Source organism: Carassius carassius, chromosome 31, assembly GCF_963082965.1.
Source record: "Carassius carassius chromosome 31, fCarCar2.1, whole genome shotgun sequence".
NCBI lineage: Eukaryota > Metazoa > Chordata > Actinopteri > Cypriniformes > Cyprinidae > Carassius > Carassius carassius.
In genome coordinates this window covers 25,188,057-25,204,660 of record NC_081785.1, presented here as the reverse complement: position 1 = coordinate 25,204,660, position 16,604 = coordinate 25,188,057, and the positions used below count along the sequence as shown (strand labels likewise).

General features: G+C 37.8%; 1 protein-coding gene across 1 annotated transcript in view; it reads left to right on the top strand.

Annotated features, from left to right (window-relative positions):
• Positions 1–13,854, top strand: part of LOC132111807 (potassium channel subfamily K member 5-like) — a 139,052-nt gene extending 125,198 nt beyond the window's left edge. Inside the window, exon 5 of the mRNA XM_059519412.1 lies at positions 12,038–13,854. Coding sequence (XP_059375395.1) covers positions 12,038–12,960 — 923 coding nt within the window. The 3' untranslated portion in view covers positions 12,961–13,854. The remainder of the gene's footprint in view (positions 1–12,037) is intronic.
• The last annotated feature ends 2,750 nt before the right edge of the window (positions 13,855–16,604 follow it).

The following is a 16,604-nucleotide window of genomic DNA, read 5'->3' as shown; positions in this document are numbered from 1 at the left end:
AATCCATTCGTTTTTCAAATTGGTGTGTTTCACCGGGCTGCGAAGAAATATAGAGCTGAGTATCATCAGCATAACAGTGAAAGCTAACACCATGTTTCCTGATGATATCTCCCAAGGGTAACATATAAAGCGTGAAGAGTAGCGGCCCTAGTACTGAGCCTTGAGGTACTCCATACTGCACTAGTGATCGATAGGATACATCTTCATTCACTGCTACGAACTGATGGCGGTCATATAAGTACGATTTAAACCATGCTAATGCACTTCCACTGATGCCAACAAAGTATTCAAGTCTATGCAAAAGAATGTTGTGGTCAATTGTGTCAAACGCAGCACTAAGATCCAATAAAACTAATAGAGAGATACACCCACGATCAGATGATAAGAGCAGATCATTTGTAACTCTAAGAAGAGCAGTCTCAGTACTATGATACGGTCTAAATCCTGACTGGAAATCCTCACATATACCATTTTTCTCTAAGAAGGAATATAATTGTGTGGATACCACCTTTTCTAGTATCTTGGACAGAAAAGGGAGATTCGAGATTGGTCTATAATTAACTAGTTCTTTGGGGTCAAGTTGTGGTTTTTTGATGAGAGGCTTAATAACAGCCAGTTTGAAGGTTTTGGGGACATGTCCTAATGACAATGAGGAATTAATAATAGTCAGAAGAGGATCTATGACTTCTGGAAGCACCTCTTTCAGGAGCTTAGATGGTATAGGGTCTAACATACATGTTGTTGGTTTAGATGATTTAACAAGTTTATACAATTCTTCCTCTCCTATGGTAGAGAATGAGTGGAACTGTTCCTCAGGGGGTCTATAGTGCACTGTCTGATGTGATACTGTAGCTGACGGCTGAATGGTTGCAATTTTATCTCTAATAGTATCGATTTTAGAAGTAAAGTAGTTCATAAAGTCATTACTGCTGTGGTGTTGGGAAATGTCAACACTTGTTGAGGCTTTATTTTTCGTTAATTTAGCCACTGTATTGAATAAATACCTGGGGTTATGTTTGTTTTCTTCTAAAAGAGAAGAAAAGTAATCGGATCTAGCAGTTTTTAATGCTTTTCTGTAGGATATGTTACTTTCCCGCCAAGCAATACGAAATACCTCTATTTTTGATTTCCTCCAGCTGCGCTCCATTTTTCGGGCTGCTCTCTTTAGGGTGCGAGTATGCTCATTATACCATGGTGTCAAACTGTTTTCCTTAACCTTCCTTAAGCGTAAAGGAGCAACTTTATTTAAAGTGCTAGAAAAGAGAGAGTCCATAGTTTCTGTTACATCATCAAGTTGTTCTGAGGTTTTGGATATGCTAAGCAGTCAGTGTATGACATTACATCAAAGCAATGAGAGATCAACGAGATCTCGTGCCTCGTGGTATACCAAAGCACACTTGTGGGAGAGGTGTCTGGCTGAAGCTAATAATTGTGTCAGGAAAAAAGTCCAAAGTGTGGGATCATTTTGAAAAGTCGAAGGACAACCCTAAAAAGGCTGTTTGCAAACTCTGCAGGCAAACATTTGCCTATCACTCGTCAACATCGAATATGTCTTATTATTTAAAACATGTAAGTAGTAACGTTAACCACCACATGGCCCCTCGTTTTAAGTTAAATCATATTCATGGTTTTTGACATGCATTTGTCTCTAAGCTCATCCACAATATAGCAGCGATGATGTGGCGTCGTGCGCTTCGACTTCGAAGTCAACAATGATGCAGCAGAGATTAGTTTTGAGACCCCCTCTAAGTGAGAAAATAAAGCGAGAAATCACAGAGAAAATTGTCGATTTCATTGCGCTTGATATGAGACCAATCAACGTCCGTGGTGACGGGTTCAAAGAAATGTTTGAATTTCTCGAACCAGGCTACACCATTCCCAAACGCGACACAATAATGCATGGCTTAAAAAAGCAAGTTCATCACGACTAAAGAAATTCTTGTTAAGAAAATTCAAAGTGACCTTTACTGCACACTTCATGTCTGAAGATTGGCAACTACATTCTTTTGTGTTGGAAACAAAAGTGCTGGAGGAGAGCCACACAGCTACCAACATAAAAGAGCGACTCAGTGAAGTGATGGAAGAATTTAAAATGCCTGCAGAAAAGAGGGTAGCAGTCGTACATGACAATGCCGCTAATATGGTGTTGTGCACAGAACTGATTTCTAATGATCCATCCTGGGGTAATGCGAAGGGCGTCCGTTGTGCGGGGCACACGTTAAAGTTATGCATAAACGCGGCTCTTAAAACTGACCCCATATGTCGATGCATCGCTGCTGCTAGACACCTTGTGGGCCTTTCAAGAAAAGTACCAAGGCTACAACAGCTCTGACTCATAAACAGAAGCAGCAGAATGTTGCAGAACACAAACTTATCCAAGATGTCTCCACAAGATGGAACTCCACGTACTTCATGCTGGAGAGACTCTTGGAACAGAGATGGCCGGTTACAGCTGTGCTTTCAGACCCTGAAATTACCAAACGGTCTGAACGAGGTCTAGATCTCACAACAGCACATTGGCTGACAGCGGAGGACATGGTCGCAGTGCTAAAGCCTATGATCACTCTCACTGAGCTGCTTTCTCAGGATTTAAACGCATCCCTATCTGCCACACTGCCCATGTTAATAAACATGAAGAGACGCCATTTGGTGCTGCGCAACGAAGACAGTCCCACCACAAAAGCACTAAAGACAGAACTAGCAAAAGAAGATAGCAACTGACTGAAAATATCGCGACCAGCATTTATATTCAAGCTGCTGTCTTAGACCCACGTTTTAAGAGCTTGTCATTCTTTGACCAACACGAACGAGAAGATGCGTACTCCACAGTGTCGGATCTGGCAGAAAGTTTATCTACAGAAGCTGCGCCAGAAAGTGATCATGACAGCATTAGCCCTGCAGAGGAGGGTGAGCCCGAACCGAAAAAGGAAAAGCAGGCCGAGATATCCATGCTGATGGCCATTGATGAGGAGGAGCATGCAGAAGAGAAGGATGAACTAAAAATGTACTTGGCAGATAAAACAAAGGTTGATTCGGGACCATTGGCATGGTGGCAAAAAAATTAACATCGATATCCAAAGCTCGGTAAAGCAGCTAAACGCCTCCACTGTATCCCTTCCACATCCACTCCATCAGAGCGCATCTTTTCAAAGGCCGGCTTCATTGTGAACAAGTAGAGAAGCTCCCATCTTCCCAACAATGTGGACAAGCTGGTGTTCCTCTCACATAATATGAAAAAAATTAAATCGAATTGAAAGCTTAGGTAAGAATGCTTAATTTCCTTTTTGTAGTGTTTCTGTTTGCTATCTGTTAGGCTATATAAAAAAAAAACCGGGTATTTTTATAACGGGTAGGCTATACAAATAAATACATATTATTTTTATTTATTTCGTTTTTATATAATGCAGAAGTTGTTTTTTATTCTGTAAGAGAAATTAGTCTGATGTTTGCAATTTGTTGTTTCAGGTCAAGACTCATCCGTCGTCTTAATGGCAGTTTGCGGCTTTGCTCTGATATTTTTGATTTGTATTAGTGTTCTTTAAATTATTTGTTCCACATTTTGTCTTATAGTTGTTCTAAACAATTTAATCAAATACTTAGGCTGGTGATTTGTTTGCCGCCTTCTTTTTTTATTCTAAGTTTTGGCGTTGTGCGATGTGCCATGTGCATTTATTAAATTGTTCGCTTTTGTTAATTTTCCTTTTGAACAATATAAAAATTATATTAATTTTCCACTATATTTTTATACCAAACAGCGGTTTTGCTACAGTATTTTTTTTTGCCTTGTTTTGTACTAGGCCTAAGTTACTAATAAGTTTTTAATTTATTTTAAAGAACGAATTTTAGTTTATTTTATTCAAAACTGTGTTTTTTTTTGTTTTTTTGTTTTTTGACAAGTAACTGTTACAGTTTGTATTTTTGATAATAAATTATTAAAATGTACAGGCAGTCTGATTGCTGTTTTTATGTTATAATTAGCCTATAACGTTCCGGCCACTGATTTTTGTGTCCGTAAGCACAGTATACTTTAAACGCTTTACTATTCTGTTTTAAGCGCTTCATTTTCATTTTGAACGCGCTAATATCATGCTTTAGTATTTTCTGTCATAAGAAAGTGTTAAACTTCAACTTAGACTATACCTTTCCTTGTATATACGCAAGTTTTTATATTAATATCATAAATGAACGATTATTCGACTAATCGCTAAAATGCAGGAGTGTTAGTCGACTAGGAATATGTTTAGTCGGGGGCAGCCCTAGTTTACTCAATTAACATAGGTGTTATGCCATAACATATTTCTAATAAGACTGAGTTCATATTTCATGTGAATTTAACTTTGAAAGTTAATGTAAATAAAAACATTGTAAGTTAGGCTACTAATCATAACACTTTCATTAAACCGAAAGAGAGCAAGAACATTTACATGATCAAATAACACTTTCACTGACATTCTAGTTCAAGCACTCTCGAAAATTCCCATTAAATTTACTGAAGCTGTTTACACTATGAAATGAATATCGTACAGATTTGTACTCATATTGCACTTTGTTATTTCTGACGAGAGAATATATATATACAGTAAGTGGACAGCCTAAAGGCCCTTTTTACCGCCACACTTACCGCCGCCGCAGCGTTTATAAAGTGCATTTGCAGCTTTTGACCGCTGAGTGGCACTTTAACCACAAGTTATCAAACAAGTACATCAAAGCACATTTTCGCAAATAGACGTCAGTTTTGCCTCGCTGATGGGTTACATTTGATGGCTTCAGTCACGAAAAATGAAAGAAAAACACTAAACTTAAAATATTTAAAATATTTTATATATTTAATATGTAATATTCACAGATGAAAGTTTGGTACTTATGAAGTTATGTGCATTTCTTAGAACGAATTCAAGCAGGATAAATGTCAAGCCTGTGCCTGAGCCTGTGCTTATATCTTCTCTAAGCTACATGGTATTAAACCATATTTTAGATTTGATACATTTAAAAAGTGTGCAGTGTTATTTATATTATATGAATTATGTGTTATTATTCAAAAGAAATTGTCATTTACTTTGAATTGGAGCATTAAAAGTGGTAGCCTATTTTAGGGTGGTAGGCTACATGGATTAATATGCAATGTCAATATTTTCATATATTATGCCTATATTTTAATTTATATTTTAAAATTCCTTTAATAAAACAACATGCATTTTTGTTATTCGTTACATGTCTTTTATTTTGACAGATAACTTCTTGGGAAAAAGACATTTGTCTGCACGTTTAAATTGTTGCATGTTTAAACGTGAAGCACTGTATAATTTTGTTCACATTATTTATACCTAATTAGCCTAAAACAAGAAACGAATAAATTAAACCTGCACGATTTAGCTAAATCTTTGAAACTCTAAAGAATGGATGGATTAATAAAACGTCCTCACGATTAAACTCAAGTTCTCTCATTATAATCAACAAAATGCACACGATGTAAAAAGGAGCTTTATTAACTGACAACTTAAGTGATTTTAAAAGGAGCCTTCTTTACTTGCTTTTAGTGCTGAGCGATAGCATATGGCCTAAAAAAAAAAATCAGATTTATGATTTACATCGATTTTTAAAATCAATATTCAAATGACAAAGAAATTTTTCAAAACAAGTTTTAATATAGTTATAAATTTATAACTGAGACAAGATGATAAAAAAAAAACTAATGTTATTACCTTAATGCTGGAAAGACCTTTATTTTATTATTATTATTTTTTTATTTATTCATACTAGCCCATCATGCATCTAACCATCCACTCGGCGTTAAGAGCTGTTCAGATTTAAACTGCCAGCTCCGCAGTGAGTCAGTATCATGGACGGAGGACAGAGCAAGTGGAAATATATTTTCTAGTCTATATTTCCATCTCGTTATGCCGCTGTTTTTGTTTTGTTTTTTTCTTATATAACTTATTTATAAATACAGCAGACACTGTCTGTGTCTACACCAGACGCGAGAGTTGTCATCTGTGCCCCGCTGCGCTAAAAGTGTGTCTAAACTTGATGACATCACACTATAGTGTCAAATCATCTGAACACAGTATCAATACATTTTGTCATAAACAGAACGAGCATCAGTTCACTGATGGGGATCGTGACCAGTGTGTCCATCACTGGGTTCTGTTGTCTTTTGTCAGATCACGCCACTTGTGTCCGGTGTAGACCTGGCGTGCGTTTTTTAATGGGTTATGTTACAGCCCTGCTTGTTTTTAATGTTTTTATTAAATATCTGTATTGACTGCATGGTCATATCATCGTATTATTTACGGCAGCAGAGTCTGTGAGAGAAGTTAGAGCAGCAACAATTTCCTTCCGCGCTCAGAGCATCAGCTCCGCGCGCACTGATACTAGAAACACCGCTCCGCCTTCACTCCGTGCATTAAGTATTTCAGTATGTTCGAAATGTTATGTTCATAACGTAGCCTATAAAATAATAATAATAATAAAAAAAATAACAGGAGAGTTTCAAAGTGATAGGCTATTGTGTGTAAACTTTTTTCCCTATCACATGCCAAACAAATAACATTGTAAGCATTAAATCTTTAATTGCTGCTTTCTGCTGTGCAAATTTTGTTTGTGAGGAAAATAACAGTACATTTTTGTCAGTTATTTTATCTAAACAGATCGATTAATTTCTTCAAGATTTCAAAATCAATGATGACCATATTAGGAACATTTTGTCCATATTAGGAATTTCCTGTTATGACTTTCTGTGTGAGAACGCCCTCCGGCTTCGAATATGAATGAAACACACTGCTGGAGTGTTTAGCACTCCGTGTTGATCTTCTCGCCTTCTGGGTCCGAATAAAATATCAGGTCATGCACAGACTACCCTGTCTCTTTGAATTTGAATCTATATTTAATCACACCAGCTCCTGAAAACCTCTATGTGAACACACTTGACTGAGAAAGTGGGGGGACAAATTTCCGTGATATTAAAAGTTGGGGGGACACGTCCCCCATGTAATCTACGCTCCTGGCTATTAATTTTTTTGGAGGCTGCATTCAAAATCCATTGGCTCAAAAATCTGAGGGGGCACGTGCCCCCTCACTCTGAATGGACATGACACCTCTGCTTCCTGGGTTCTGGACAAAAGAAGAAATCAGAAAATGTATTGCGGATGCTGCATGTGTGACGGCCTCATCGAGTTTGTAGGTTGCACACATGGAATGTATGCTGTGTCTGGGCCACAGCCATGCTGAGGTGGCATTGGAAGGATTGGTTTGCCATATCTGCTTGAACCTGCCAAACGATGGCCCATTGGCTTCTGCATCTCCCCCGCCAGCCTCCATTGAGTTGCGGGCTGAGAGATCACAGATGGCCACCCAGGAGGCTCAGCTGATCAGCTAACATAGGCCCAATGCCCACTTCGTTTTCGCTAGCCAGCACCTCCACTCTCCTATGCCAAGGACAGTTTCTGTCCTCCATCTGAAGCATGGGATCTGGTTTCATTTGGCTGTGGGGGAGGAGGATACGATGTCCATGAGTGCCTCTGTCCTGGGTGCCTGGTTGGAGCCCATTACAGATGAGTCTAGCTCCACCCCTGCCTTGTTGGGTGCAGAGCTCATGGGTATTCTCACAGAGGCTGTGGCATATATGGGGCTGAACTGGGCAGTTTCCAAGCAGCCTACCAAGCTGAACAGCTTCCATTTCTAGGCAATTTATATGCTGGCCTCTGTGCTGATAAGCGTGTGAACATTGTGTGTGTCTCTAAAATCATCTCCAGGAATGTAATCGACTGGCAGGTTTAAAGCATGCTCTTTTGCATGTTCACAGACAGGCCTAGGCATGCTAAATGGGCAAAGGAGCTTGTGTTTGTGTGGTTGTGAGGCTTGCGTTTGCTTAGCACTGAAGGACTTTCTTCCATTCATGAGAGACCATCACATTCTGATCCAAATAGAAAATACAGCAGTGGTAGTGTACATCAATAGCCAGAGAGGAGTGCACTTGCGTTCCCTGCAAAGCCTTGACCAGTGCCTACTCCTTTTGGCAGATCAGACACTCCTCTCGATTTAACCAGTGCATGTACCAAGCAGTTTGAATTGTGGTGTGGACATGCTGTGCAGGGAGGGCATTATACACAGGGAGTGGAGACTACATCCTCAAACAGTGAAGATGATCTGGAGTCTCTTTGGCGAAGTGGAAATGGACCAGCATCAGAGGAAAATGGCCATAGGCATTTCCCCTGGTCAAAATTACACTGCTAATGCTGCAAAAGATCAGGGAGGAGAAGGATGTGCCAAAATAGCCCAACTAGCTGTGGTCCCCAGAGCTGGTAAACCTATCATCAGCAACACCCCCCCCCCCACCCCCTTTTCAAGTTGAATTTATTTATATAGCACCATTTACAACAGCAGCAGCTGACCAATGTGCTTTACAGCATCAAACTAAAATAAATTGTAAATAGAACATCAAAATAGCAAATAAATAAAATCCCAGCTAAAAAACAAAATTATATACACATTTAAAATATATAACAAAATATAATAAATAAAACCAGAATTGTCATTAAAAATCTATGAAACATCAAGGGACATTGAAAGTAATGGAGAAGTAATGTGCTTTGAGTAAAGATTTAAAAACCTGTAAAGTAGCAGCAGATCTAACATGAACTGGTAGGCTATTCCAAAGTTTAGGGCCTAAAACAGAGAATACATTTTTACCCATTTTCTTTCATTTAACTCTAGAAACAGTGAGCAATCTAAGATTATTAGATGTAAGTGCTCGATAGGGGTTATGTAAGGAAAGCAGTTCAGATAAATATGAGGGAGCTAAGGTGTTTAAAGACTTAAAGGGATAGTTCACCCAAAAATCATAATTATGTTATTAATAACTCACCCTCATGTCGTTCCAAACCAGTAAGACCTCCATTTATCTTCGGAACACAGTTTAAGATATTTTAGATTTAGTCTGAGAGCTCTCAGTCCCTCCATTGAAACTGTGTGTACGGTATACTGTCCATGTCCAGAAAGGTAAGAAAAACATCATCAAAGTAGTCAATGTGACATCAGAGGGTCCATTAGAATATTTTGAAGCATCGAAAATACATTTTGGTCCAAAAATAGCAAAAACTACGACTTTATTCAGCAGTGTCTTCTCTTCCGAGAGAAGACTGAGATGAAAGAAACCAGATTTAAGCCTCTCTATGTAAATATAATTATACAGCAGGAAAAATAAGTATTGAACATGTAAGGTCCAGGCACTTGGCCCAGGAAGGTATCCGGTGCTGGATGAAGGTTTCCTGCGTGTTCGGTCTTTCAGCACGTAGAGTTATTCAATTTAAATCCAATTCTAATCTGACTCCATTTTAGTTTGACCTCGAATTTAGGTTGAAAAGGCAAATTGGTTGTACGTCTGTTTCTAATTAGTAGATCTATTGTTCTGACATTTGATTATTCTAGTTAAACTCTTTATTTTATATCAGCTCATTCATTCAGGTGCTCATGTCGCTGACAAGGATTCAACGTAATCTACTAGAGTCAATAATTACAGAGTAAAACAGAATAAAATCAAATGTAACAATTTATCAGGTAAATATGTGTTCTGCCAATTACATATCCAATTCAAACATATCAAATCATATCAGTACCAAACATCAAATTCTCAAAGATGAATCTAAAAGTAAAATAAGCATACCTGACCTTAGAAAATACATAGTATGAAGTGACGAGACACACAACACACTACGGGCTTTCTGGCTACAGAAATCGCCCTGATCCTTTTGCTGCAATTGTTTAAATACCTCAGACCAAGACAAACATCCCCCGAGATGGAGACTGGTCCCAAGCCTGGGTGATTTTACAACTCAATGGGAACAGGGGGTAATTTACATGGAGGACCCTGGGAAGGGGCACTCCTATTACAGTAGGCAAAATATCTCTTAACTCTTAGGATCTGTATAATCTTTTAATCTACTTTTGTAAGATTGAGACCATTGTACCAGTTGCACTGAGACATTTCAAATGATATCAGACATGACTGTTAGTTCACTTGCATTGACATTTTCATGTAATCATTTTACATGATTAAGTAGAAGGAAGCATGGGTGAAGGGATTTAAAATGAAACAAATGGCCAGAAGGGAAGGAGGTCTCCTACACCTCCACTCTGTGGGGTGTCTCGAAGATGCCTGTGTATGTTTGTATTGTCTGTTTCTCAGGAGATCAAAGTATCTCAGGTTCTTTCATCCTTACAAACACTTAACCATTTTTCTCAGTAAATATATTTCTAAATGTGCTGTTGACTTGAAATTTTCACCAAATGTCAGTAACAACCCAAGTAATTCATACAGAAAACAAAACAGATAAGTTCGGAAATTAAGTTATGTGTAATAGAATGGAATGATGAAAAAAGTATTTAACACATGAAGAAAGGGAGGTGTAAAAAGGCATGAAAAGCCAACACACCAACATAAATCCATCAGTAATTAGAAAGCTATCCTGCCCCTATGGGAATTAATAACTGGTTCAGTCCCATCACCTACAGTACCAGGATGATGAAGATGAAACAAGGGTGGACATTTCAGCAAGACAAACTAAAGAAAACTAAAAGAAAACTCCCAATTGCTTTCAGAATAATAATAATAATAAATAAATAAATCTGCTAGAATGACCTAGCCAGTCAACTGACTTGAATCCAATAGAAAATAACTAACTAGAACTAGAGTTTATGAAAAGGCCCACAGGACCTTCAAGATTTGAAGACTCTGTAGAAGAATAGGCAAAAATCACACTTGAGCAATGTATGCGTCTAGTTTCTCCATACAGGAGGCATCTTGAAGTACTAAGTATTAAATACATTTCAGTAGTTCAATATCTTTTTCCTGTGTCATTCCATTGTGTTACACATAACTTAATTTCTGAATTTATTTATGTTTTCGTTGTGTGTATGGATTAAGACATTTAAGTATAAAATACAGTTATTATGTATAGGTGTACTGTGATTACTTCTATAATATAGTAATGGGATATAATACATTTTTGGAAATTTAGCCTAGCATGATTCTGAAATGACAACAGCTCACCTATTTTAAACTTTTAATTCTCACTTAGATCTATCAGCATCCTTTGTATTAAATCCAAGTCTATTAAATAACTCCCCACCACCAAAAAAATAATGTTTAAAAGCCTTAATTACACAACACTTGATGAAACTGCATGAAGAGAATAAACAACATCCAGTAAATCTTCACTCTCTCGCTCTATGGCTCTGGGCTTAGCGGTCTAACAGCGCTCGTCAATGTCAGAATGACTGAGATGGTCAATCAAATTAAAGTAGGCAGGGTTTACTGTTCAAAGAAGCGCAAAGTGTCAGTTTAACGTTAAAGAGAGCGAGGTAAGATGCTGCAAAACATTTCTTATTAGTCTACTATTTACAATACATTTTACAAAAGAAATATTCTCTAATATGGCCATGTTGAGAGAGTATGTTGGTAAAGTGGTTTACCAGAAAAAAAAAAATGGCACATCATGTCAAAAAGTAGGGGTGCTCCGATCACGATCGGCCGATCGTTAATGCGCATCTCGTCAGTAAAGCCGGTTCTCTAATCAGCGGTTAATTCCATCAGGTGCGTGATTTCACATAGAGCTGTTACTACACAGAGCCGTTGTTAACTGAGAAGATGCGCCAATAAACGCTGAAAATTAACGTGGATTTGCGCATCTTCTCAGTTAACAATGGCTCTGTGTAGTAACAACTGCTCTATGTGAAATCACGCACCTGATGGAATTAACCGCTGATTAGAGAACCGGCTTTACTGACAAGATGCGCATAACGATCAGCCGATCGTGATCGGAGCACCCCTATCAAAAAGGTTACCGACCCCTGTTCTAGTTACTTTTGGGAAATTCAGTCTAAGTTGTTTTAGTGAAATGTAGAGAGGAGTCTTTTTGAGTTTATGAGAAAGGCATATAGGGATGGTAGAGTTAATCATAAATGTCAAATGTATATTTTAAATATACATTTGTAAACTATTTTCTTTGTATCTGTGTATTTTTTATTTTTTTTATTTTAGGTGTTGACCCCAGTGCTGACTACCCTACTCTGTATAGGTACTTTGTAGAGGTGTGGATTTATCTTGGTCTGGCATGGCTCTCTTTGTTTTTCAACTGGAAGGTGCGCATGGTTGTGGAGGCTCACAAGGCTCTAAAGAAGCGCCGTAAAAGGCGCAAACTTTCTCTGGATGAGTTGCAGCGCATCAAGGAAAGTCACAAGACCCTACATCTGCCACCAACTCCTAATGATGCCAACATATTTAGCTTCTTGTCCAAGAGAAAAGAATGTTATAATGACTTAATCAAGCAGATAGGTACCGAGAAGGAAGGAGAAGGTCAACATGTCAACTTTATCACCGGCAGCAAGAATAAAATGATAAACCGCTCAAAGAGCTGCAGTGATAGTCTTTGCATTAATGGAAATTCCATTCTCAGTCTAGACCGTTCACCTCGACAGAAGCGCCACTATAGCTTCAGTGACAGAGTTACTGTAGCTCTCTCAAAATCCAAGAGCTACCTTCCAAGGGGCTACCAAGATGAACGTCGTCTCATGAATGAAATGCATGGGGAAGGAGAAAAAGACACCGACCTAGACTGTTTAAGGATGTATGAGAATCAGTTGGACAAGGAGGCAGAAGAGAACCATAAAGGTCTTGAACCTAGAGGCTGCAACGATGGCCGGATCACATGGGACTCCAAAAGTTACCAAACCCTCATGTTTCCCAATCCCAACATTACCTTCATTGATGAAGAGAATTTGCTAATCAACAACTTGGAGGATAATGATAATGTCTTTATAGCTAAGTTCTCAACTGCTTATGAGACAGATTTCAAAAAGGGACAGGTCACGGAATCAGAGACCTCTGTATTCACCACAGAAGGATCGGACCATGACCAACAGCTGGTGGAAGAGTATTCCAAAGAGGACAACACTGACATTTGATTCTGTCTCCTTTCATAAACTTCTGTAAAAAAATTATTTCATGGAAACCAGAAATGATACAACAGATGTGTCTAAACTGCAGGGTTTAATAGTCAATATGACCTGAATCACTAACAATGCATGTTCTCTGCATGTTTTTCCCCACCATATTGGTGGAATATATTTTAAGATAAGAAAGAGGAAATAAAACTGTCAAACCTGTCAAAGCTTAATCCTTATTGGATGCTGAACCTATTTTTATTGTCTTCCATTTTAGCCCAAGGTTTTCTTTGGGTAACCATGTTGACCTTTTAGGTCTTATCTTGGGATTTGTTTTAAATGGTATGCCATGGTTTGACTGTTTAACACTGTTATTTTAATTCCAAGTCTTTTATTGATGCAGGCATTGTTTGTATGTTTCTAAAATGTGTTAACTCCTATAACTGACAATACATCCACACTGATAATCCGCCCTGAAATACTCTATGGGCCTTGCTCTGTGTCCCTGTCAATTCAAGAAGACAGTAGTTGAATAGACCCGAGATTACAGGAAATCCGCCAAGATAACAGGAAATTATTGCAGTTAGTTTTACTAACATAATAATGACTGTTTTGGTGTCTGACTCATGTGTTGACATTATGCTGGTTCCATGTTGACATAAAACCAACATACAAAATAACCATTATAATGCCCCAAGGGATTAAAAAATAAAATTCCTAGTTGTGGTTGCCTTCACTGAGCTTTGTTTTCTCACATGATCCTCTTGCATTGTGATACTGAATGTCCCTTGTGTGTAGAGATGCATCCTGAGTCAGTTTCTTTTTGCAGATGTAATTTTGTGTTTTAAGAGTGATTCCTTAATAATCTTTTGGACTTTCTTTCTTTCTTGTTTTAATAAAAGTTTATTGAACTTATATGTGCACTCTTATTTGCTACTGTATGTCTCTAATATTAAATTTAATCTAATCTATTAATCTAATATTAATTTGTGTGTGCATCACGTACATACTTTTTGCACCAATTTACCTTTCATCTAAGGAGCTTTATGGCGCTTTTCCACTACACAGTACCAGCTCGCCTCGACTCGGCTCTGTTTGGTTTTCCACTGTGTAAAAGTTGTACCTGTACCGGCTTCCAGGTACTTTTTTTTCGTACCACCTCTGGCGAGGTTCCAAGCGAGCTGAGGCGATACTATAATGTGACGTGAAAACACAGCAGACTGCTGATTGGTCAGAGAGAATCGTCACTATTCACTGCGTCATCATTACACTCCTGTTTTTTTCAGCAGTTTCGTTTTGCTGCCCTGAGCCTCTCCTGAAACAACGTTTGTCTTCTTGCTGTGAGAAACAGCCACATGTAGCGTGTGTATTACGTCACGGCAGTTTCCTGCAGCGTCGCTATGACAACCAGGTACTATTGTGGAGGTACTATCTGCAATGGAAAACGGAGCGAAAAGCGAGTCGAGTCGAGCTGGTACTGGTAATGGAAAAGCGCCATTAGTGTTGTCTTTTGTTCAATCATTCTCCTGTGTACTCTTAACCAAATATAAGGCTCTTTGTTGTGAGCCTGTTATTGGTTTGTGCTACAATTAGTTGAATGTTGCATTTCAGTTGAACTTTTGGTGTCATTCTCAATTGTGTGCAAACAGGGTTTTCACAAGCTCAAACTTTGAAAAATAAAATAAATAAAGGCCCACCCCCATTTTCCCGATTACACTTCTGAGATCGTTTTAATTCTCTTGAGAACAATGTGTTTCTTAGGTGAACATTTGAAAATGGGTTGTCATCACCTGCCACCGTTAGTATTTGTTTTCTTTGTATTCGCTTGTAGTCTGTTTAATTAGCTATGAGCTAAAATGTCTCAAATTATTAAAACTTTTTTATATTACTGGCCAAGTTTAACGGACCTTAGGTTAACCTGTCATGTCGTGGTTTTGTGTTTTGTTCATGCTGCAAACTTTCATCCCATTTTCATAAAGAAAGCATAAGCATTTTTCCTAAATTATGTGAAAGCTAGAGGATTTGATAGTTTTCTACGTTTTAAATATCCTGTACTTTGTAATGCTGTATTTTTATAGCGTTGTTTTAATCTGTTCAGATGATCAGTGCATGGACTTGAATGTTGGGATGAATAAGCATTTTCCTTTTGAAATAAACAAGTAGGATTCCTGCCTTAGTTTTTTTTTCTCTCTCATCTTTGAGCAGTGGTTTCAGAAAGATACTTGGCCTTATTTTAAGCTAAATATATTCTTAATTTCACGTAAGCAGTAATGATGCTGAAAACATGTCTATTTTGCATGATGAACCTTAGTCTTCTCTCTTCTCTCTTTTTTTTTATGGCCTTCTGAAGTTATAAACATTTGTTCCATGTCATTACAAGCACACAATTGTTCTCTGTTTGAATTTTATTTCTAAACCACAAAGGGCACTAATTTAGACTTGATGGTGATTATAAGGAAAGGATTGGACAATAGGGATGTCACGTTTATTTATGTGATACAGTACTTAAGGATTCGATCACTGTATTTCAATACGGGATAAGTGCTGGCCTCTATTATCTCATTACTCATATGCTGAAAGGGCTCAGATTAGAGCTTGCATGCCAAGAATACAGTGTGAGGCTACTAGTACTTTGTAAGGCCTATTGAATAACATTAACTCCTTGTGAGCTCACTATAAATACACTTTGAGCCCAGAGGTCAGTGTTGCTTACATTTACATTTAATAATTTAGCAGACGTTTTTATCCAAAGCGACTTACAAATGAGAACAATAGAAACAATCAGATCAACAAGAGAACAACAACAGCTTACTCAACCATTTTTAGCCTTTCAAACACACTATTATTTTCTCACTAAAAACTAAGAGTTAGTTTTTTGGTAACTCAATTTGTTAAATTTTGTTAAAATTTGTAATTACACAAGTTATTTTGGTAAAGCTGCAAATAATTGCATTGTATCTCGCCAGTTCCATCAGAAACATGCCAGCATTGTAATATGAGGCCATAAAACTTTTCTGCTGAATTGTAAAACTGCCTTGCTTGAGAAAGACACCGCTCAGAAGTGATAAAGGTTCACAAGCAGAGTGGTAAAAAAAAATGAGTTACTATTTTAGATTGAATGATAAATTGTCCCTCAATGAAATGTAAAAGTGCAACTAAAGGTGTAAAATTGTACTGTCATGTCATCATGCCAAACATTATTGAGTAAATCCAGTTAGAATATTATCAATCAAATTAAACCAATAACAAAATTGATCTTTGCACTGCGGAGTTGGCACAGAAGCTGCATCAGTCCTGCAGTGTTACCCTACAACCCACACTTACATTCCTCATTGGAACAAATGTCACACAACCCTATCATTTCACCAGCAGGGGGAAAGCTTGTCACAGTTTAAAATCACTAGAACACATTTCTCAATACTTGAAAAGACATGAAAAGACACTTTCATACATGTCTCAAATCAACTCAATCTTTCATAACACTAGCAAAGGTTGTGACACATCAAGGACACTTAACACTAATAAGTAGCTTTACACAGTATATTACTTTGTTTAATTTCTCACAGAACAAGAATAACAGGTATCTACTGTTTAGAATTCACAGCGAAAAGTTACATGGTCTAGTTCACCTATTCTTAACCATAGGGCGTGGGCCGCGAGCCTCA